Source organism: Hypomesus transpacificus, chromosome 5 (assembly GCF_021917145.1).
Source record: "Hypomesus transpacificus isolate Combined female chromosome 5, fHypTra1, whole genome shotgun sequence".
Classification (NCBI taxonomy): domain Eukaryota; kingdom Metazoa; phylum Chordata; class Actinopteri; order Osmeriformes; family Osmeridae; genus Hypomesus; species Hypomesus transpacificus.
Window position 1 is genome coordinate 1,594,612 of NC_061064.1, and position 17,038 is coordinate 1,611,649.

Below are 17,038 nucleotides of genomic sequence, written 5' to 3' on the forward strand. Positions count from 1 at the left end.
TTGTTAGGGGATTATTTATATAGCTGACTTGAGTTAATGCATAGCGTAGCTGGCCTAACATTCCCTTTGTCTGTCCCAAGATTAGTTTGCGCAGAGTTCTGTGACACAGTGTCGTTATGTGGAGAACCAGGAGACGGTGTGTAGATGATCTGGGTTGTTACCATATCAGTCACGTGCAAGTAGATTCAGTTGGAGGGGTTTAGTACTTTGGGGTTTAGGACTATGATGTGACCGTGTCTGAGGTCAGGGTACATCGTGTTTGCCAAAGGATCGGGGCATATTCCCCGGCAATGACTCATGGTGTTCTTTATCCTCAGAGAAACCACATGTTGCTTGAGGCAACAAGGAAACGTTGCATTCACGTCGAAACATCCGGAGCAAATTCCATCCTAACAGGCGAACAGTAGGAGAGAGGGGGATTGTTGAACAAAGGAGATTCGTCTCCTTTGTACTTAATTGCATTTTTTAATATATATTTGAGGGGGTCTTTTTCATGCTTTGTTGGACAGTACTTGGGTGGGGTGGTGGGACACAGACAAGACCGTGCGTTTGTCAAAGCTGTCGACGTAGATCAGATGATGCAGCCGCCTGACACCACTGCAAACCGCCAACCTCATCTATCAACCTGTGTGTGAACATCAGATCATATGCAATGATTTGCCACTCGTCCATGCAATGGGATGGTGAGGTAGTGAATTCTGGGTAGTCTACAAAGTCTGGTGGTGAGGTGGTGAATGCTGGCTAGTCTTCAGGATTCTGGTGGTGAGGTAGGGAATGCTGTGGCACTTCGCTGAGCAGTAAACACATCTCTATGATCAAACCAGCCTTTCAAATCAAATTTTTATTGTATACCCCTTTTTACAAGCAGTGTCAAAGTGGGCACATACGCCCACATAACTGCACCTAAACCAACCTAAACCCTCAAACACAAGGCAAAACTCCCAGAAAAACTCAAGAGAGAAAAGTGGAAGAAACCTTGGGAGGAGCACTTCAGTGAGGGATCCTCTCCTCCAGAGACGGTCTGTGACAGAGAAGTGCAGACCAGAGACAATCACACATCAAGAGTAGAGATTCAAAAAAAAATGGATGGTGAAACACAGATATCCAGAGTTCGGAATTAGCAGAGTTTGAATTTGAGCGGTCATGTTACTCCATCAGGGGAAAGGCTCCTTTTATAGAAGTAGGAGACAACCTGCTGTGCTGAAGCCCCCTCATCCCCACTAACCACACAGCGTGGAAAACATCAGACCGATCCTCAAAATTAAAAGCCCATGTTAGAAATAAAAGCATTTCACAGTTAAAACTGTGTACCAGCACCAGTAAGTAATGCAACCTTTTACAGGGGGAAAAAAAGTTACACCCTTTTTTCAATGTTAATTTTAGGATGGATAGTCAAGCATACACTGGATTGGCTTCCATCGATTTTCAGTTTAATGTAATTACCTTTAATATAGTTTCCTTATCTGCCATCTCAGACATAACACAGGAGAAAATGAGTAATAGCTCTCTTGGCAGGGGCATGCTTATTCAAACTGGGTCTTAATTTGGCACAGCGAAGACTGTTATAGTTGCTTAAACATTATACTTATTGGATTTAATAATCACATTGTCAGTTTTTTTATTGAAATGAATTATAACAGCTAAGAAGAAAAAAAGTGAAGTTGACAGGAACTAATTTTTATTGCCCCTATTCCCCACCCCATTTGGAAGCTACTCAGGGGATCATAAGCATTTGCAGATATCCATACTGGACTCCTAACCATGTTCACTTGTATTGTGATTTTGCAGACCCTAACACGGTTCTACCAAACCCGGTGACCACAGACCAGCCGAGACGAGAGGACAGCGGGGTGAAGGATACGCCCACCAACCCGCCCAAGAAGAAGGACGGGGGGTTTGTGCAGCCTGGTAATAAAGGTGAGGATGCCCCCGGCTGGTCTGGAGGGGCCCCCGGCCCCCCGGCCCCCCACAACCTGCTACTGCCTCTGTGATCCACACATCAGTATTAATGAAACCTTCCACATTACAAAGTCACGTACAGGCAACCTGAACCCTTTATGGCTGCTGCCTACAAACACTTATATTAAGATATGTACACAAACACACACACTAACGTATCACACACACAAACCATACACTCACTCTCACACACACACACACACACACACACAAGAATGTTCCTTTTTTGGTTTGTGAAAGTTCCACTTTTTATCATGTTGAATAGTAATGTGAGTAGACATGGTACTCAAGTGCGGTAATGAAAAATTAAAACCATATCTGTTCGGCTGAGATCTGTTTGCAGATAAGATGAACTAGTCTGCGAAAGCCGTCGGTGTGGTTTTAAGCACATTTTAAACATATACAGTATTCTTTCGCGTTTGTTTTGATAGGTTTTCAGTCACCAGAGAAGTATGTTTTCTCAGAAGGCAGAGACTGCCGGAGTTTATATAGTTTTAGAAAGATGTTTGGACCCTTCGGTTCTAGATCTCCTTCAGGACAAAAATAAAAATCAGATGTTCTGAAAAAGAAATCCCCTTCTCTACGATCCTGGAGAACTGCCAAGTCTCTCAGGGTGAGGTATGCCTTCAATGCGAAGCCATTTTTCTTGATGTGCGTCGCTTTGTTCTCGAGTTGCTGTCCTGGTCTATACACTGCACCAGAAGGAAGGAGGTCTCCACCATCACAGCCTGTTGTGTTGGACAGCTGAGACCTTGTGTACCTGTTGTGACAAGGACTGTTAGAACTGGAGCTTGGTTTATCTCTCTGGTCTGCTCGACCCCACAGCTGAACGCTGGCCAAACACGGAACTGATTCCAAGCCAATCAGGACAGCAGACAGAATATGCAAGCCAATCAGGACAGCAGACAGAATATGCATGGGATTATGGTCCAAGCAGCCAGTGGGACTGAAATGATACGTTTCAGATGACAGATACTTCAGCATCGAAATGTTTTCAGGACACTTTGGGGAGGGCTTATCTTCCTGCTGAAGTGGAAAGATAGCTTTAGCTACCTCGTGCTTTGGCGAAGACCTTTTCTTGTGTTACAGCTTTACTTTTGACAGGAGCATAGATGCAATCTGCATTCGCTCAATATTGCAGACATTTTTCCATCAAGGGAGACAGTTTCCCTGTGCCAATGAGTGGATCGATAGAAATATGAAATGGTGTTTAGCCTCAGTACTACATGGAGGTAATACCGTTTTATAAAATGTGTATGCAAATATTTTTACCGGCCCATTAAGCCTTTTGGAAGCCAAGAGTCTCGCCAGAGTGAGAAAAACACATTATAAATAACAGATATACTCATGACCAGCATCCAGATTAACCTGGGGGGGAGAGATGGCCAGAATAGATTTCTATAAATTATTCAGGACATTCAAAAGTGTTGGCATGGCTCTACAGTTTGGTGCGAAGCTGAAAATTAGAGCAGATATTATGGTATGAATTGTTTCAGTGTTTCTAAATCATTCAGAGGATCTGGAACAATACTAATGTTCCATGGTATGATAACGTCTCCTCGCTTATCAAACAGCAGGTGGTCTTAATTTTATTAACGTGTGGAAAACAAAAAGGTATTTTCTTGTCTCAACACACCTTGCACAAATGGTAAACCTAGACCAGAGACTGATAAACCTTTATTGACCTCGACTCGTTCAGTATTTTTCCACAATTTAGTTTCTGGGAGGGGAAATGAGCTTTGAATAAATCCAGTTATGATTGAGTGATCTTTAGGAACACTTTGGAGTCCATCTCTCTTTCCGGCTGAAAACCCGGCCTCTGATTTGACAGTGAAGTGTTGGGCCAGGAGCACAGCGACAAAGCGATGTAGGGAACACTATAAATAGTGAGGGACCACACAGGAAACAGGCATGCCACTCTAATTGGACTCAGTCCTCGTCCTCCGTCTCTAATGAGAGACTGGTGTTTTCTTTTCCCTCAGTGCCGGTAATATACATTTAAACAGTTTCTCTTCCTTACACCCCCTCCCATCCTTGTGGAGTTTGAACATATGGCTAAACATACACAGTTTAATCCTTCCCTCCTTCTCAGGATGAAGAGGTAAGCTATCATCTGTGGAAAACTGACACTCCCACATGTTCGCTGAGGCCACAGAGTCAGGAAGCCTCTGGCTCGACCCACAGTCATATCTGGAGAAGCATGTTTTGTTTTCCTTTACAGTGAGCCAGTTTGCGTACTCGCAGGATTTAACCTCCTAACATGACAACATTAGAATTCTGTGCTTGATCAGCAGTAGCGCCTCCATCTTAGAGGCAGCCAAGCACCCCCCCCCCCCCCCCCCCTCCACTAACAGATCCCCCCTCTCCCCCTACAGACACCATCAACCAGGAGAACAACTCCGCGGAGGGGATCTTCAGCTCCAAGCCGGCGCTATTCGCAGCCATCGGAGCCGGCTGCGTCATCTTCCTCCTCATCATCATCATCCTCATCGTCCTGCTGATCAAGCTGAGGAAGAGGAACAGGAAGCACACTCAGCAGAGGAACACAGCGCTGTCGCTCAGCACGCTCGCCAGCCCCAAGTGCTCCGGGAACGCCGGCTCGGAACCCAGCGACATTATCATTCCCTTAAGGACTACAGAAAACAACTACTGCCCTCACTACGAGAAGGTGAGCGGGGACTATGGGCACCCGGTGTACATCGTCCAGGAGATGCCTCCTCAGAGCCCGGCCAACATCTACTACAAGGTCTGAGGCCAGCTGTGCTGTCAGCAGGAGGCGTACTTGCAGGGGAAGATCATGGCCGACCTTTTAACTACCTTGTTTGTCTGATGTTGAGAGACACTTTTGATGTTCCAAACAGTGACACTAAAAACCGGAATGAGAAAAGGTTGTCATGGACGTAGTAGTTGAAACATTTTTGATGTTTCTCGATAGGCCAAAGGCAAGTTTCGGCGGGGTGGGGGAGGGATGTCTTCTTCTCTTCCTGCTCCTTGCTAGAATTACACACTTCCCCCCCCCAGTTTGCTGTTCTATGTGTAGGTGTGTAAGATGGTCAAGCCGATAGAGCGTCTCCTGCTCTGACCAGACGAGTGGCAAACAGGGTATCAATGAAAAGGACCTGGAAGAACGGCTGTCGCTTCATCTAAGGATGAAAGCATCCGCTGCTTGCTCAGAGACATGAAAAGGCACAGTGTGATACTGTAGCATAACCTTCCCTTTCATAACAATGTGTTCTACCTGCACTATTGTTTAAATTTTGTTTTTTTTCAGCTCCCCGTTCACCCCAATCTGCTCCTTCAACATTGTATTTCTTTTCTACTGAATATCTAGTTAATACATACTATAATATGGTAAATATTAATATTTTTACGTGTCCTTTAATGATTAATTTTGCCATCTGTAGGGGTTTTGATGGTTCATAAAGAGCCTGTTCTGTTAATAAAGAAGTGAACACACATATGTCAACCTAGATCACATAGTTTTGTTAAATACATGTCTTTCATTCTTCCCCCCCCCCCCCCCCTAGCTTGTCTGAACAGGCTAAGTCAGGTATGCAACTGTGAGTCAGCAATGGGCCTCACCCTGGATAAGAGTTAATGAAAGGCAAATAGCTCAATCGGAACGCCGGTGAGAGGTCATCATGAGTGAAATCAATTTAAAGAAAACATATAAGTTATGTTTCAAAATGACAGGTCACTTCTGTGTCTGAATTGCCTTGGGGATTTTTCGTCGTAACTCCCTCCTCGTAAATCAGGCCCACAGTTTTCCCTTCGGTGGAAAAGAAAAACAAGATCAAATTTGTATAAACCCGAAAAAAGTGTGGAAGCAATTAAGATGCTATCAGAAGGAGCAGAATCTCTCACTCCCTGCTTGAGTTTTTTTTACTCCCTAAAGAATCAGATGTTTTTTGAGGGAAAGATGGGTGCCCAACCGTTCAGTACAACGTTTTACTGACGGGAACTTCTTCCAGAGACAGTGAGACAACTGCGTAGGGAGGCGTGTGAGCGTTCATCACAGGATCGTCCTGAAGTCACAGTGCCTACTGAGGATCTTCCATGTGCTCTGAATGAAGTGTGAGCAAGTTATGTTCAACATGTGTGTTACGCATCTCCATAAAGATCCAGTCTGAGGAGAATGGAGGATAATGGAAAGAGTTAGGCATTCATCTGCTGCCCCTGTTCTCCTCAACCAGGTGTCAGGTGATGAAAACCAAACTTTTTCACATAGCACTGAAAAATAACTGCACAGAATCGTCAGAGATATTTACTTTAACTACACTTATACTGTTGCGTAGTTAATTTCATTTCCATCTCAAAAGGATTTCAGTGCTAATTTTCTGTGTACATAATCTTAAGAAAAACAATAAGGAATCTAAAGTAATAAGAAGAGTTGTGTAGAAAGACCTTCAATGCTGTCAGGAAAACAGATGTGAAGAAGAAGTAGGGCTGTCACTGTTGTTAGAGATGACTTCCCTTTCTATCTCTGGATCAGGTGATTACACTAGTACCAAAATGTTTTCAATATCACTTATCACAGATGTTTATTCTTTAATAGATGTTTTTAGTATTCTGAATGGTCTCCCATTGTTGAGTCAAGTGTGTTGATTTTTGTTGATTTAGCAGATTTTTTCAATTTCACTTATTTACTTTAGGTTACCCTGGCATATGTTTGGGATTATTTTTAAATTATTAAAACTCTTAGCAGTATCAGCAGAATATGGTCTGCTTCTGCTCATAGTTTCACTGATCACTCTCTACAAATATGATGGATTTGACTGTTGACATATTTGTGTGCTTTCTAGGTTAAAGCAAATTGATTTTTTTTGTTTACTTTGAAACATTCAACAGTGATTAGATAAACAAATCCAGTTGCCTTCACTGTGTAGACACAGTTGATACATGCAGAACTGAATACAACCCCACGCCTCCATCTTCAAATGTCATATGACTGAAGTTCATCCTAATGGGTTAAAGGAACTACCCTTCAATGGCTTGTTTATCATTTGTTTGATTTCTTATTTTATGGTAGTTCTATGGCCTGAAGTTATGTAAATATGTGAAAATGTTAAATTTCAAAGTTACATTGAGAGACCCATTTTACGAACTTATGATTAGTTTTTTAATGCAAAATTTTGTAAATAGATGTCTTTTTAAAAGAAGTTTTGTATACATCTAGATTTTTTGGGGATAGAAAAAAAAAAGTGATTACACAAATCTCTTAACGCCGTTATCGAAGTGGCAGTTGGTAAAAATAATAATTTAAAAAATCCCTCTGATATTGTTCCCTTTAGGTCCTTCAGTCTAAAACCTGGAGAATCTAGACATTCAATTCATTTTCCATGTGACCTAGTCACCACTGAGTTCCATGGAAACACTGTGCATAAACAGAGTACGGGGGTCAACCTATACCTTACATCCCACATGTATGTTTTGATCAAGGCAAAGGCACACAGTTTTCCTAAACTAAACTAGAACTAATTGCCTTTTTCGCCAGCCTGCATGTGGATCAGTGACATCAGAGCGGCGTCATGTGTTGTGACAGGCTGATGTGTGGTCGAACACAGCAGACTCTTTCCTCTTTACTGGAGGAGAGGGTGGTGGAGGAGGAGAGGAGGGGGAGGAGGAGGGGAGGGGGAGGGTGGGGGGGCACAATTTAGGGCCTCTGCTGATCTTGCAACTTTGGGGAAATAAATGAAACCTCACTCCTTCATCAGGCCTCGAGGAGGCCTGGAGACTCTCATGACCTCTCCAGATTATCCCAATATTATCTCTGTCTCGATCTAATGAGAAATCCCCATAACCTCCAGACACTCCTGCTTTCTTATACAGGGTTCCCCTCGCCTATGCTGTGTGAACTGGTTGTTCAAAGTGTAAGAGATATTACAGTGTTGCCCTGGCGATTTACTGTGAGGAAATGTGTGATTAGGTAACATTAAAAATAGGTGTTGAAAAAAAAAAGAAAAAGACAAAAAAAAGCATTTTTATTATAGTGGTTTGTTTTACATATACAGCACAGCAAAGTAGTGGCTCAACTGTGTCACTGGTTTCTCAATGTTTCTGGTCTCAGCGTTATTGATCGTTGTTTTTCCATCATGGCAGTGTTATTTTCGATGTACATGTATGCAATCCCAATACGTTTATACATGTGTCTGCTCCATATTCATATATCTCGCCTTTATTTCACTCGCAGCTTGAAGCTGGGTTCAACATAACCAGTTACAATGGAATGGAAATTCCATGAGCCAAGTTTTGAAATCCTGATATTGCATATTGATAAATAAACTTTTTTCCTATGGAATTTGTCTTGTTTTGTCTCTTATTTGAGTAGCCTCGACTTACAATTCCTCTTTAATATATGTATATGTAAAAACGTGCAATTGTTTAACTTTGTAAACACAAGTCTTTATAAGAAGTATATGAAATATCATGCTGTGTTACATTATGATAAAACAATTTGAGATGTTCACCACCACAAAGCTCCTTCCCTGAAGCAGCACTGTTCTTGACACGGCTCCACAGAGGAACAGTCATCTGATTTTAGTCACCATGCATCCCCCAGGTGTGTGGGTGAGGGCTGAGAAGAAGCAGTTACCTGGTATTGCTATTTCATTCTCCACTGCCCTGTGGAGCACATAACCAGGGTGAGCTCCACCTACAATCACACACACATCCAGTGATCCTGCTTTCATGGCAGGGGGTCAGAACCTGCGCATGTGTGTCCTGATCTCTCTCTAATGAAAGCCCACTTTCATAACGACCGGTGCTGCTGACAACCCTGATCTCAGTGACCCTGAGCCTCCCACAAGTTAATCGAACCCTCCCGGACTCAAAATTACTTTTAATTGGTTGGGTTCAGTTTTCTGTTGAATTCGACTCGGGAGTCCATCAGAGGGGCGAGGGATGGTAGAAGGTGTGTTTCTGATGATGCTGGACTGCAGGATAGTTTAGCCTGTGTGTGATGATGCTGTCAGTCTCATGCATTCAAGACTATGCAAACAGAACCCCTGGACTCCTTCTGTAGTGTCTGAGAAAGTCATAGGCACCTTTCACACACACACACACACATACCATTTTCATTTTATTTTTCAATCTTCTGCATTACTGTCAGTATCAAAGAGCAACATGTAAATATTTTTCTATTCAGTCTTTCAATTTCATTATTTCTAAAACATTCTGCTTTACTTTTGTTAATAATGTGTGCCTGAAACTTTTGTGCAGTACTTTTGTACATCACTCATCGCTTAAATCTTTACCAGGAGAGACAACCAACAAGTCTGAAATTAGATTTGTCGGAGTCGAGGACTTCCCTGCGGCATCTGGACTGGAAGAGACATCTTCTACCCGTCAACATTATATTAAAATCAAAATCAGGATGAACGATTGTATGTACTCCATTTTCCAAATTGTGATGTCTGGACTGATTTATGAAGAATGCAGTGCAGTAGTTGACTGTTTGTGGTTTGGATCTGAATGGATCTTTCATGTATTTCCCCCCCTTTTGCGAAAACAGAAATCTTTTTTTATTTCTTTCACGTCTGTAACTCACAGAGCCCTTTTTGTGAGAGAGAGAGAGAGAGACAGAGAGAGAGAGAGAGATAGCGAGAGTGAGAGAGAGAGAGAGAGAGAGAGAGAGAGAGAGAGAGAGAGAGAGAGAGACAGGACTAAAGATTTCCCCGTTTCTGTGAAGGACAGACAGAGTTCAGCGATGTGGAAGGAGAGGGTCGAAGCAACCTGTTGTTGCCGCTCATGACCAGGACCACGACGCTGCAACACCTTGATGTGCATACGTGACCTCTGTTTCTTTCACCAAATGTACAGAACGCTACAACATCCGTATCTCAGAGGGCTAGTGTGTGGAACATCTTCTCAGAGCCACAGTCAGGTGTGGCAGCAAAGGAACGGGTTTCATCCACGGTTCTTTCAAACATTCAATTTGTGAAAGTTAAGCAAAAAAATAAAATATTAAGTTTCATAAGAAGTACTGTGAGCGAATATCCTGTCATGAATATTAAAAAGAGTCTGTCTCTTGTTGCTTCGTGGAGTCACCTTTTCTAAAATGCCCTGGAGGAAACAACTCCCTTTAAGAGGATTGAGCCTTAATGCAGCTAACATCGGGAACTTTACTCTCTCCATCTTGCAACTTTAATTTGGCCCTTCAGGAGCTGCCAAGTAGGAAACTGATTGGCCGGCTCAGAGAAGCAGCTGACTTCCTATTGGATGAAATGTTTCTACCTGTCATTCCCCTGGCTTCAATGTGAGGATGACAATAGAAAAAACCACAATTTATGCCTGGAAAACAGATCCCACAGAGGAATCTTCCTCAGTAGACTCTGTGATTATATAGCATTTGAAAGATTGCCGACTTACTATGGAAAGATTCAAAGACCTTGGGATTCTTCACAGAATATGGAAGCAAGCTCAACACAGTGTTCAAAATCTAAGATTCAAAGACCTTTGGATTCTTCACAGAATATGGCAGCAAGCTCAACACAGTGTTCAAAATCTAACACAGAATAAAATATAGGCTTTGAAACACCAGCGTAAGACAGCTGATTTATCTGTTTTGCAGCAATAAATATTATATACTAACAATCTTACAGTGAGTTGGTGAAATCATAGTAGTAATAATGTAACATTTGTGAATCTTGTTTCAGCGTAATCTATACTCCGCTGGATTGTAATTTATGTTTGTTATTTACATTCACATACTACCATTCCTGCACTCTGGTTTCCATGAATCAAAACCAACTGTCCCATGTCTGTGAAATACAGTTTGTTTTTCCTTTTGTCTTTGATGAGTACCTCAGACAGACAAGGAAACACATATATGTGGTTCCTGGGGAGGGAACGCTCTCTTTCAGGGATGACCTTAAGCAACAAATGTATTACCGCTCAACGTTTTCAGCAGTAAATGTCATGACACTGCCAGCCAAGATAACACTCTACCCACAAATTCTGGTTATCTAGCTTGTGCTGTCAGACCAGTGCTCAAATTCACAGTGAAATTACTTTTCTAGGCCAAGTTTATGTGGCAGACACTCCGCACTGCATCTTAATGTCAGAAGGAAGTAGTCCCCCTTCTCTCCTTGCGAGAGGCACTGTTTGATCTCCCACATCACTGTGGAGTCTCATGCATATCATGAATGTTTGTGCTGCGACCGGAACGGAAAATAAACCAGTCTGGGACATGAAAATAGCCCCCCTCTTCTCCAGCTCACCTCCACCTCACCTCCACCTCTCCTCCATCTCCCTTCACATTCACCTCTCCTCTACCTCACCTCCACCTCTAATAAATAATCTCAATCACTTACATTACGATTTTGACTTTGTTGCAATTGCCCAAAATGTCAGTCATATGATGGTAAGGTATCTGTGCGGTAGACTCCAGCAGACTAGGACTGCAGGACACATGCAGGGATGAAGCCAGCTACCCTCAAAGGATTCACCTCACAGACCAGGGCAGTGGACTTAGTCACACAACAGGTGAGAAGCACAATTGAAGCTCAAGCCAAAGCCTTCTCTTTCCTGGGTGAAATCCGATCCTCCTAGCAGGCATTCAACAGACAGTGTCCTCATCCAGGGCAACACACTGGGCCGAGTCTAGCCACACACCAGAGATGGAAAAAGTACACACATCCTTCACTCAAGTAGAAGTACAGATACACATGTTTAAAAAGAAAAAAAATATTGATCATGCCACCAAATAAAGATTAAAACGAAAGTAACGAGCCTGGTTTGAAAATGTGAGAAGTAGAACGTACAGATATTAGTGTAGTTATTACACTGTTATTACATAGTTATTACACTGTTGTTACGCTGTAATTACACCATTGTTACTTTGTTGCAGATATAGGAAGTAATTAAGTATAAATACCTTGTTACTTTACTTTTTAGTTTTTTTTAAAGATTTTACTGGTATCAGTACTTCATTATTTATTTTTCTGAAAAAATTTAATACATTTTTACATAACAGTGTGATACTACATAATAACAGTGTAATAACTACATAACAACAGTGTGATACTACATAATAACAGTGTAATAACTACATAGTAACAGTGTCGTTATATCCCATCTCTGCCACACACACTTTTCATGCAGTGAATACCAACACAGCAAATTTGCATTTAAAAAATTCATCCTCCAGAGCAGATGAAACTGCTAAATATGTGGAAGCTGGGTCAGCGTTCTCTTCAAGGAACTGCCAGGTACTCAGGTGCATTGCTGAAAGCTTTGCATTTTTTCTGTCAACATAAAATCTTTTTCAGTTATGTCCTCGGGCCTTTAGTTAACTGCTACATGACAGGCTGGCTGAAAAATAACACATTCAAAACACCAAAACAGGATTTTGAAAACGAGGAGGACATGATACAGTCGGATATTAAGTCTTAGGTCTGCTCAACAACTGAAATAGGTCGATAGAAAACACACCGTCTTTTGTTAATTACCGACAAACCATTAAAAGATTTTCTGTTCGATTTTGACAAGGATAAGGGTTTTCTGCTGGGTGAAAGCCTCCCCAGGCCCATGGACACCCATGCAGAGGGGCCATTGTAGGTTTTGTGGAGCATATCCAAATCGCTCTGGCTTGAACAGTACACACTGTACAGTTCGGTTCACTCGCTATCAATTATGTCATGTGAAAAGTGCAGCACGGCAGCAACTCCATCGGAGACCTGACCTAAATCCAGGAGCCATGTGCTGGAACAGGGGCAGGGGAGGCAGGAACAATATCTAAATACGCTAGCTAGCGAGGAAGCCAGAGCAATCCCGCTCCCTGTTAGCGAGACAATAGAGCCCACTCATCCATAGAAGTGAAGCCACCGTGCAAGGCTTCGTATAAGAGGTTAGTTTACACATCGCCACTGCTCTGACACCTAAATGCCTGTTTAGATATAGACGTTAGAGACAAGGGGAACATATGGTACTCGTTTTTTGTTTATTTAGAGAGACGGCGGTTTCAGTGAACAATGACTATAAACCACAGAGACATTCATTCTTCTTTCAGATATGTTCTTTTCTTGTAGCTGTGCCCTTGATTTAAATGTGTGCACAAAGGAAAGATTCATTTCTCTGGATTTAATATGATCATATCTTCATTTGGATCTCCTTTTAGGATGTTTTCTACCAGAATGGCTGGAATCATTTAGTCAAGGTTTTTTAGACTGTATGCCAGGTTTGGCTTTGTGTGTGTGTGTGTGTGTGTGTGTGTGTGTGTGTGTGTGTGTGTGTGTGTGTGTGTGTGTGTGTGTGTGTGTGTGAAACAGAGAGACAGAGAGAGAGAGACAGAGAGAGAGAGAGAGAGAGAGACAGAGAGACAGAGAGACAGAGAGACAGAAAGAGAAAGAGAGAAAGAGAGAATGAGAGAAAGAGAGAAAGAGAGAAAGAGAGAAAAAGAGAGAAAGAGAGAAAGAGAGAGAGAGAATTTGAGTGGTAAAGTTGATTTGGTTAAGGCTAAGCAGTGCTATCCTACCATCTTAAGAGACAGCAGAGAGAACTGGTAATTTGAATATCATGCACAGTCATGGCTTTAGGATCTGGCCCACTGCCCGTCTCTCTCTGCCTCTGCCCTACAGCGCCTACAAGGGGCCCCCAGGACTCTTAATATAGCTGTATTAGTCATACACAAAATGTCATGGTGTGATCAAAGACCATGGCAATTTGAAAAGCATACACAGCATGTGTTGTCCAGGATCTTTCTCCACTGATCTGCTGCATTTCTGCAGCACATGGATGCCTATGGAAACTACACTTTCTATCTATTTTCTTATTTTTTTTTCACCTAAGATTACCGTACTGTACATGGCAGAGAGTGAGAAGAGGGAGAGGGATAGATCTAATGGGATATTCCATGGGGGAATCTCTGTTGGCTTATGATAATGTTTGTTTGTTTGTTCCAACCAAACATCATAGTGTGGAATATGGCCACAGTGCAGATCTGCTTTAAGTTAAAGCCTCAGCACATCAGCCAGTCACTGAGGGCACGTCTCTCCCAGTCACAAGCTAGGACCAGACCTGGTCAGAACAGACGCGGTGGAGCAGATGGAGGGGGCTTGTGTTGACGACGCTGGTGTATCTGTGTTTACGGTACATTATAAATCCCTTGACTATAAAATACACAACCAGGAAGTCAGATTCACTTTGGGTGGGACAGCCAACTGCCAAGTTATTTGTAAAATTTAAACAAACTTAAATTTTCTCCCGAGTAGCATTCTGCTTTGAGAGAGTCGGACAGAAACTAGTTCAGTGGTGGTCCCTCCAGGCTTTTAGCTGTGTGGATGTTGACAATGGAGACAGTGGCCTATTTACATCTAGAGTGTGTGTGATAAACCACAGCTTTATAACCTTGACATTTTCCCACTGTACAAATAATGTACATGAAAAAACATGAATGAAGTTATGTTCCAGGGATAGTACATGTACTCAATGAATGATAGACTGAATATCTGGTAATGGCAATAGCCTATTTTAAAATACTGAAGTTAACTTTTTACTTTGTACCCTAACATTTTACCCTGTCCCTGTCTTTAAGACATTATGGTATGTGAGCTAATGCAGTTGGATTGTCAAAACTAGGTAATAAGTTATCTTACCAAGTTGTTAGTTAAGTCCGTACAACTCAACATTAAACTTGATGAGGAAAACTAATATCTTGAATGTTTTTACAATGTTCTATCCTGGTTTACTGCAAAGGAATGTTCTATCCGACACATCTGCTGACGCTTAGTAGTGACCCTTGACGGGCCACGGCCTCAGAGCAAAGCCACGCAATGAGCCCATGCATTTCAATCAATTCCTCTCAGGAGAAGAACATTTGGTATCAATTAAAAAGCTTTTCATTGGATTGTGAGAGATTAAGTACAGTAGCTAAATGTCATACTTGTCACATGAAACAAACCTAAAGGCTTATTTCTAAAAGATAATGTAATTATCAAGTAGACTTTTTGCAGATGGTAAATGTTGTCAAAATGAAAAGAAGGAAACATCCAGAGGTGAACTGAGAGAAGAGTTTCACGTTGTGGTACTTTACTGCCATCATAGGTTAACTCAGGAAAAAGGCATGAGAGAAAGTATCACAAAAAGTTAAAGGTCGTTTCAAAACTTAAAGGGTTTTTAGCGGAAACTTTTGATTTTTGTAGAAACACACACATGTACACTCACACACACACACATGAACACACACGCACACACACTGTGAGGAGGATGTTTGGGAATGTCAGATTTCATATTGCCTTCCTTCTCTCGACAGGAGCCAAACAGCTCTGGCTTTAGACAAATAACCAGAATGTCAGTCAAAAAACTGGAAAAATAAAGGTTTAAAAAGGGGGAAAGGGTTCTTAGTAAGCAAGTGTATCTGTGCTTTTGCCAAATGGTGTTGCAGTCAAACCTTAAAAAATATGAAGGCAAATAACCAAACATTTACATTAGAAATAGGAAAACATGTTGACGGTTTAGTTAAGTTATTTAAGATTTAAGCAAAATAAGGATTGACTTGGACTGAACTTGAGTATGATCAAACTGACACTTAATTAAGTTGTTCTCAAGACCTGCTGGGGCCACAGCAGGAAGGACATGCTAGTTGTGTGTGTGTGTGTGCGTGCGCTTGTGTGTGTGTGTGCGTGTGTATGTGTGTGTGTGTAAATGTAAGAAATGCTGTCATAGTTTATCAGATACATTGCCAACTGAGGTTTCTCCAGTTTTCTAGCCCCTGCTGTTTGTGCATTTTTCATGAACTTTCAAGAGCGTGTGCTAGTTGTGAGATGGCACGTTACGTTCAAACTTTAAACCCCTCTACAAAGAAAACGCTCTGCCGTCATCATGTAAACAATGATAGTGTTTGAGTAAACAAACACTAATTATGAACAACATAATTTCCACCTCCTACAGGATAGATGGAACGCAGAGTATGTCCCTGTTGTTCTCCGTCTGTCACCTTGTGTTGTAAATTAGCTATCTATATACAGGAGCCAGAAATAACCTCCGTCTCAACACCAGCCAGATACAAGCAAACAGCCTCTTAGGAATCCAGACAATATCTTTTTTCCACCTTTGGTATTCCACAAGAACCACCGATTTTGATTGGGCCGTTATTGTTTCACTTTGAACCGAACTTGAAAAAGCGAGCATACCGCTAACTTGAAGGATAACCTGAAAATCTGATATGCCAGGAAGAAACTGTGAATATCTTATTCGCTTTCTACAAGGAAGAGGAAATTTTAAACGGTGCCATGTTGAATGTTGTGTAACGCTAGAGGAAGGCTCTCTAAAACAGTTCCATACACACATAGAACCCTTGTCAGGCTAGTAAGGTTTCACACCAAGCATCCTTTTTTCATTTGAGAAGTAATAATGTTCCAAACAGCACTTTGGAATATTTTCAGACATTTTTCTTCTCTCTGGTTCTCTACAGTTAAAATCAATCCTCAGCATTTTTTGCTGAAAATTGAAACGAGCAATAAATAAGTGAACTACAGAACACAAAATGAAACTCTTCAGTCTTAAAGTTCACAACGAGTTTCACACGCACACCCAGAGCACCTTCAAAGAAAACGTGTTCATTTATAAGTCACCTTTGACTTTATTAAAGTAAATGTTGGTAAAAATGCAAGTGACGCCCACTACAATGAATACGTTGCGTCCCAAAAGAGTTATGGAGCCCGGTTAAGTTCAAGCAGGTGTTGGTCTCTGTGGTGTCAAGAGAAGCATGATCCATGATCCGTCCCAAATAGGCCAGGACGCACTATCTCCTCCTAAAGCTCCTTATAAAAACCCTGCTGCCCAACAAACTCAAAGCTGAATAGTTTAAATTGTTGGCCATGAAGGCTCCATGAGACAGGTTACGTAGACGAGACCTTTTGGCTAAAATCCTAGATCAGATTTTCCCTCGAATGCTTGAATTTCTTTCTTCCCCAGATTCATTTTTCAACACAGTAGATTTCTCGTGCGGAAAAAGTGTGGTTCCGGAATGTTGAGGAGTTCTTCAGTCTTGGTTCTCGCCTCAAGATTCCAGCCCCATCAGAACCTGCCCTCCAGCAGAGAGCACTCACTACCCAGAACCCAGATCTGGGGGTGGACTGAA

General features: G+C 41.9%; 1 protein-coding gene across 1 annotated transcript in view; it reads left to right on the top strand.

Annotated features, from left to right (window-relative positions):
* Positions 1-6,666, top strand: part of efnb1 (ephrin-B1) — a 44,758-nt gene extending 38,092 nt beyond the window's left edge. The window contains exons 4-5 of the mRNA XM_047020046.1: positions 1,789-1,917; positions 4,335-6,666. Of these exons, the coding sequence (XP_046876002.1) occupies positions 1,789-1,917; positions 4,335-4,711 (506 nt within the window). The 3' untranslated portion in view covers positions 4,712-6,666. The remainder of the gene's footprint in view (positions 1-1,788; positions 1,918-4,334) is intronic.
* The last annotated feature ends 10,372 nt before the right edge of the window (positions 6,667-17,038 follow it).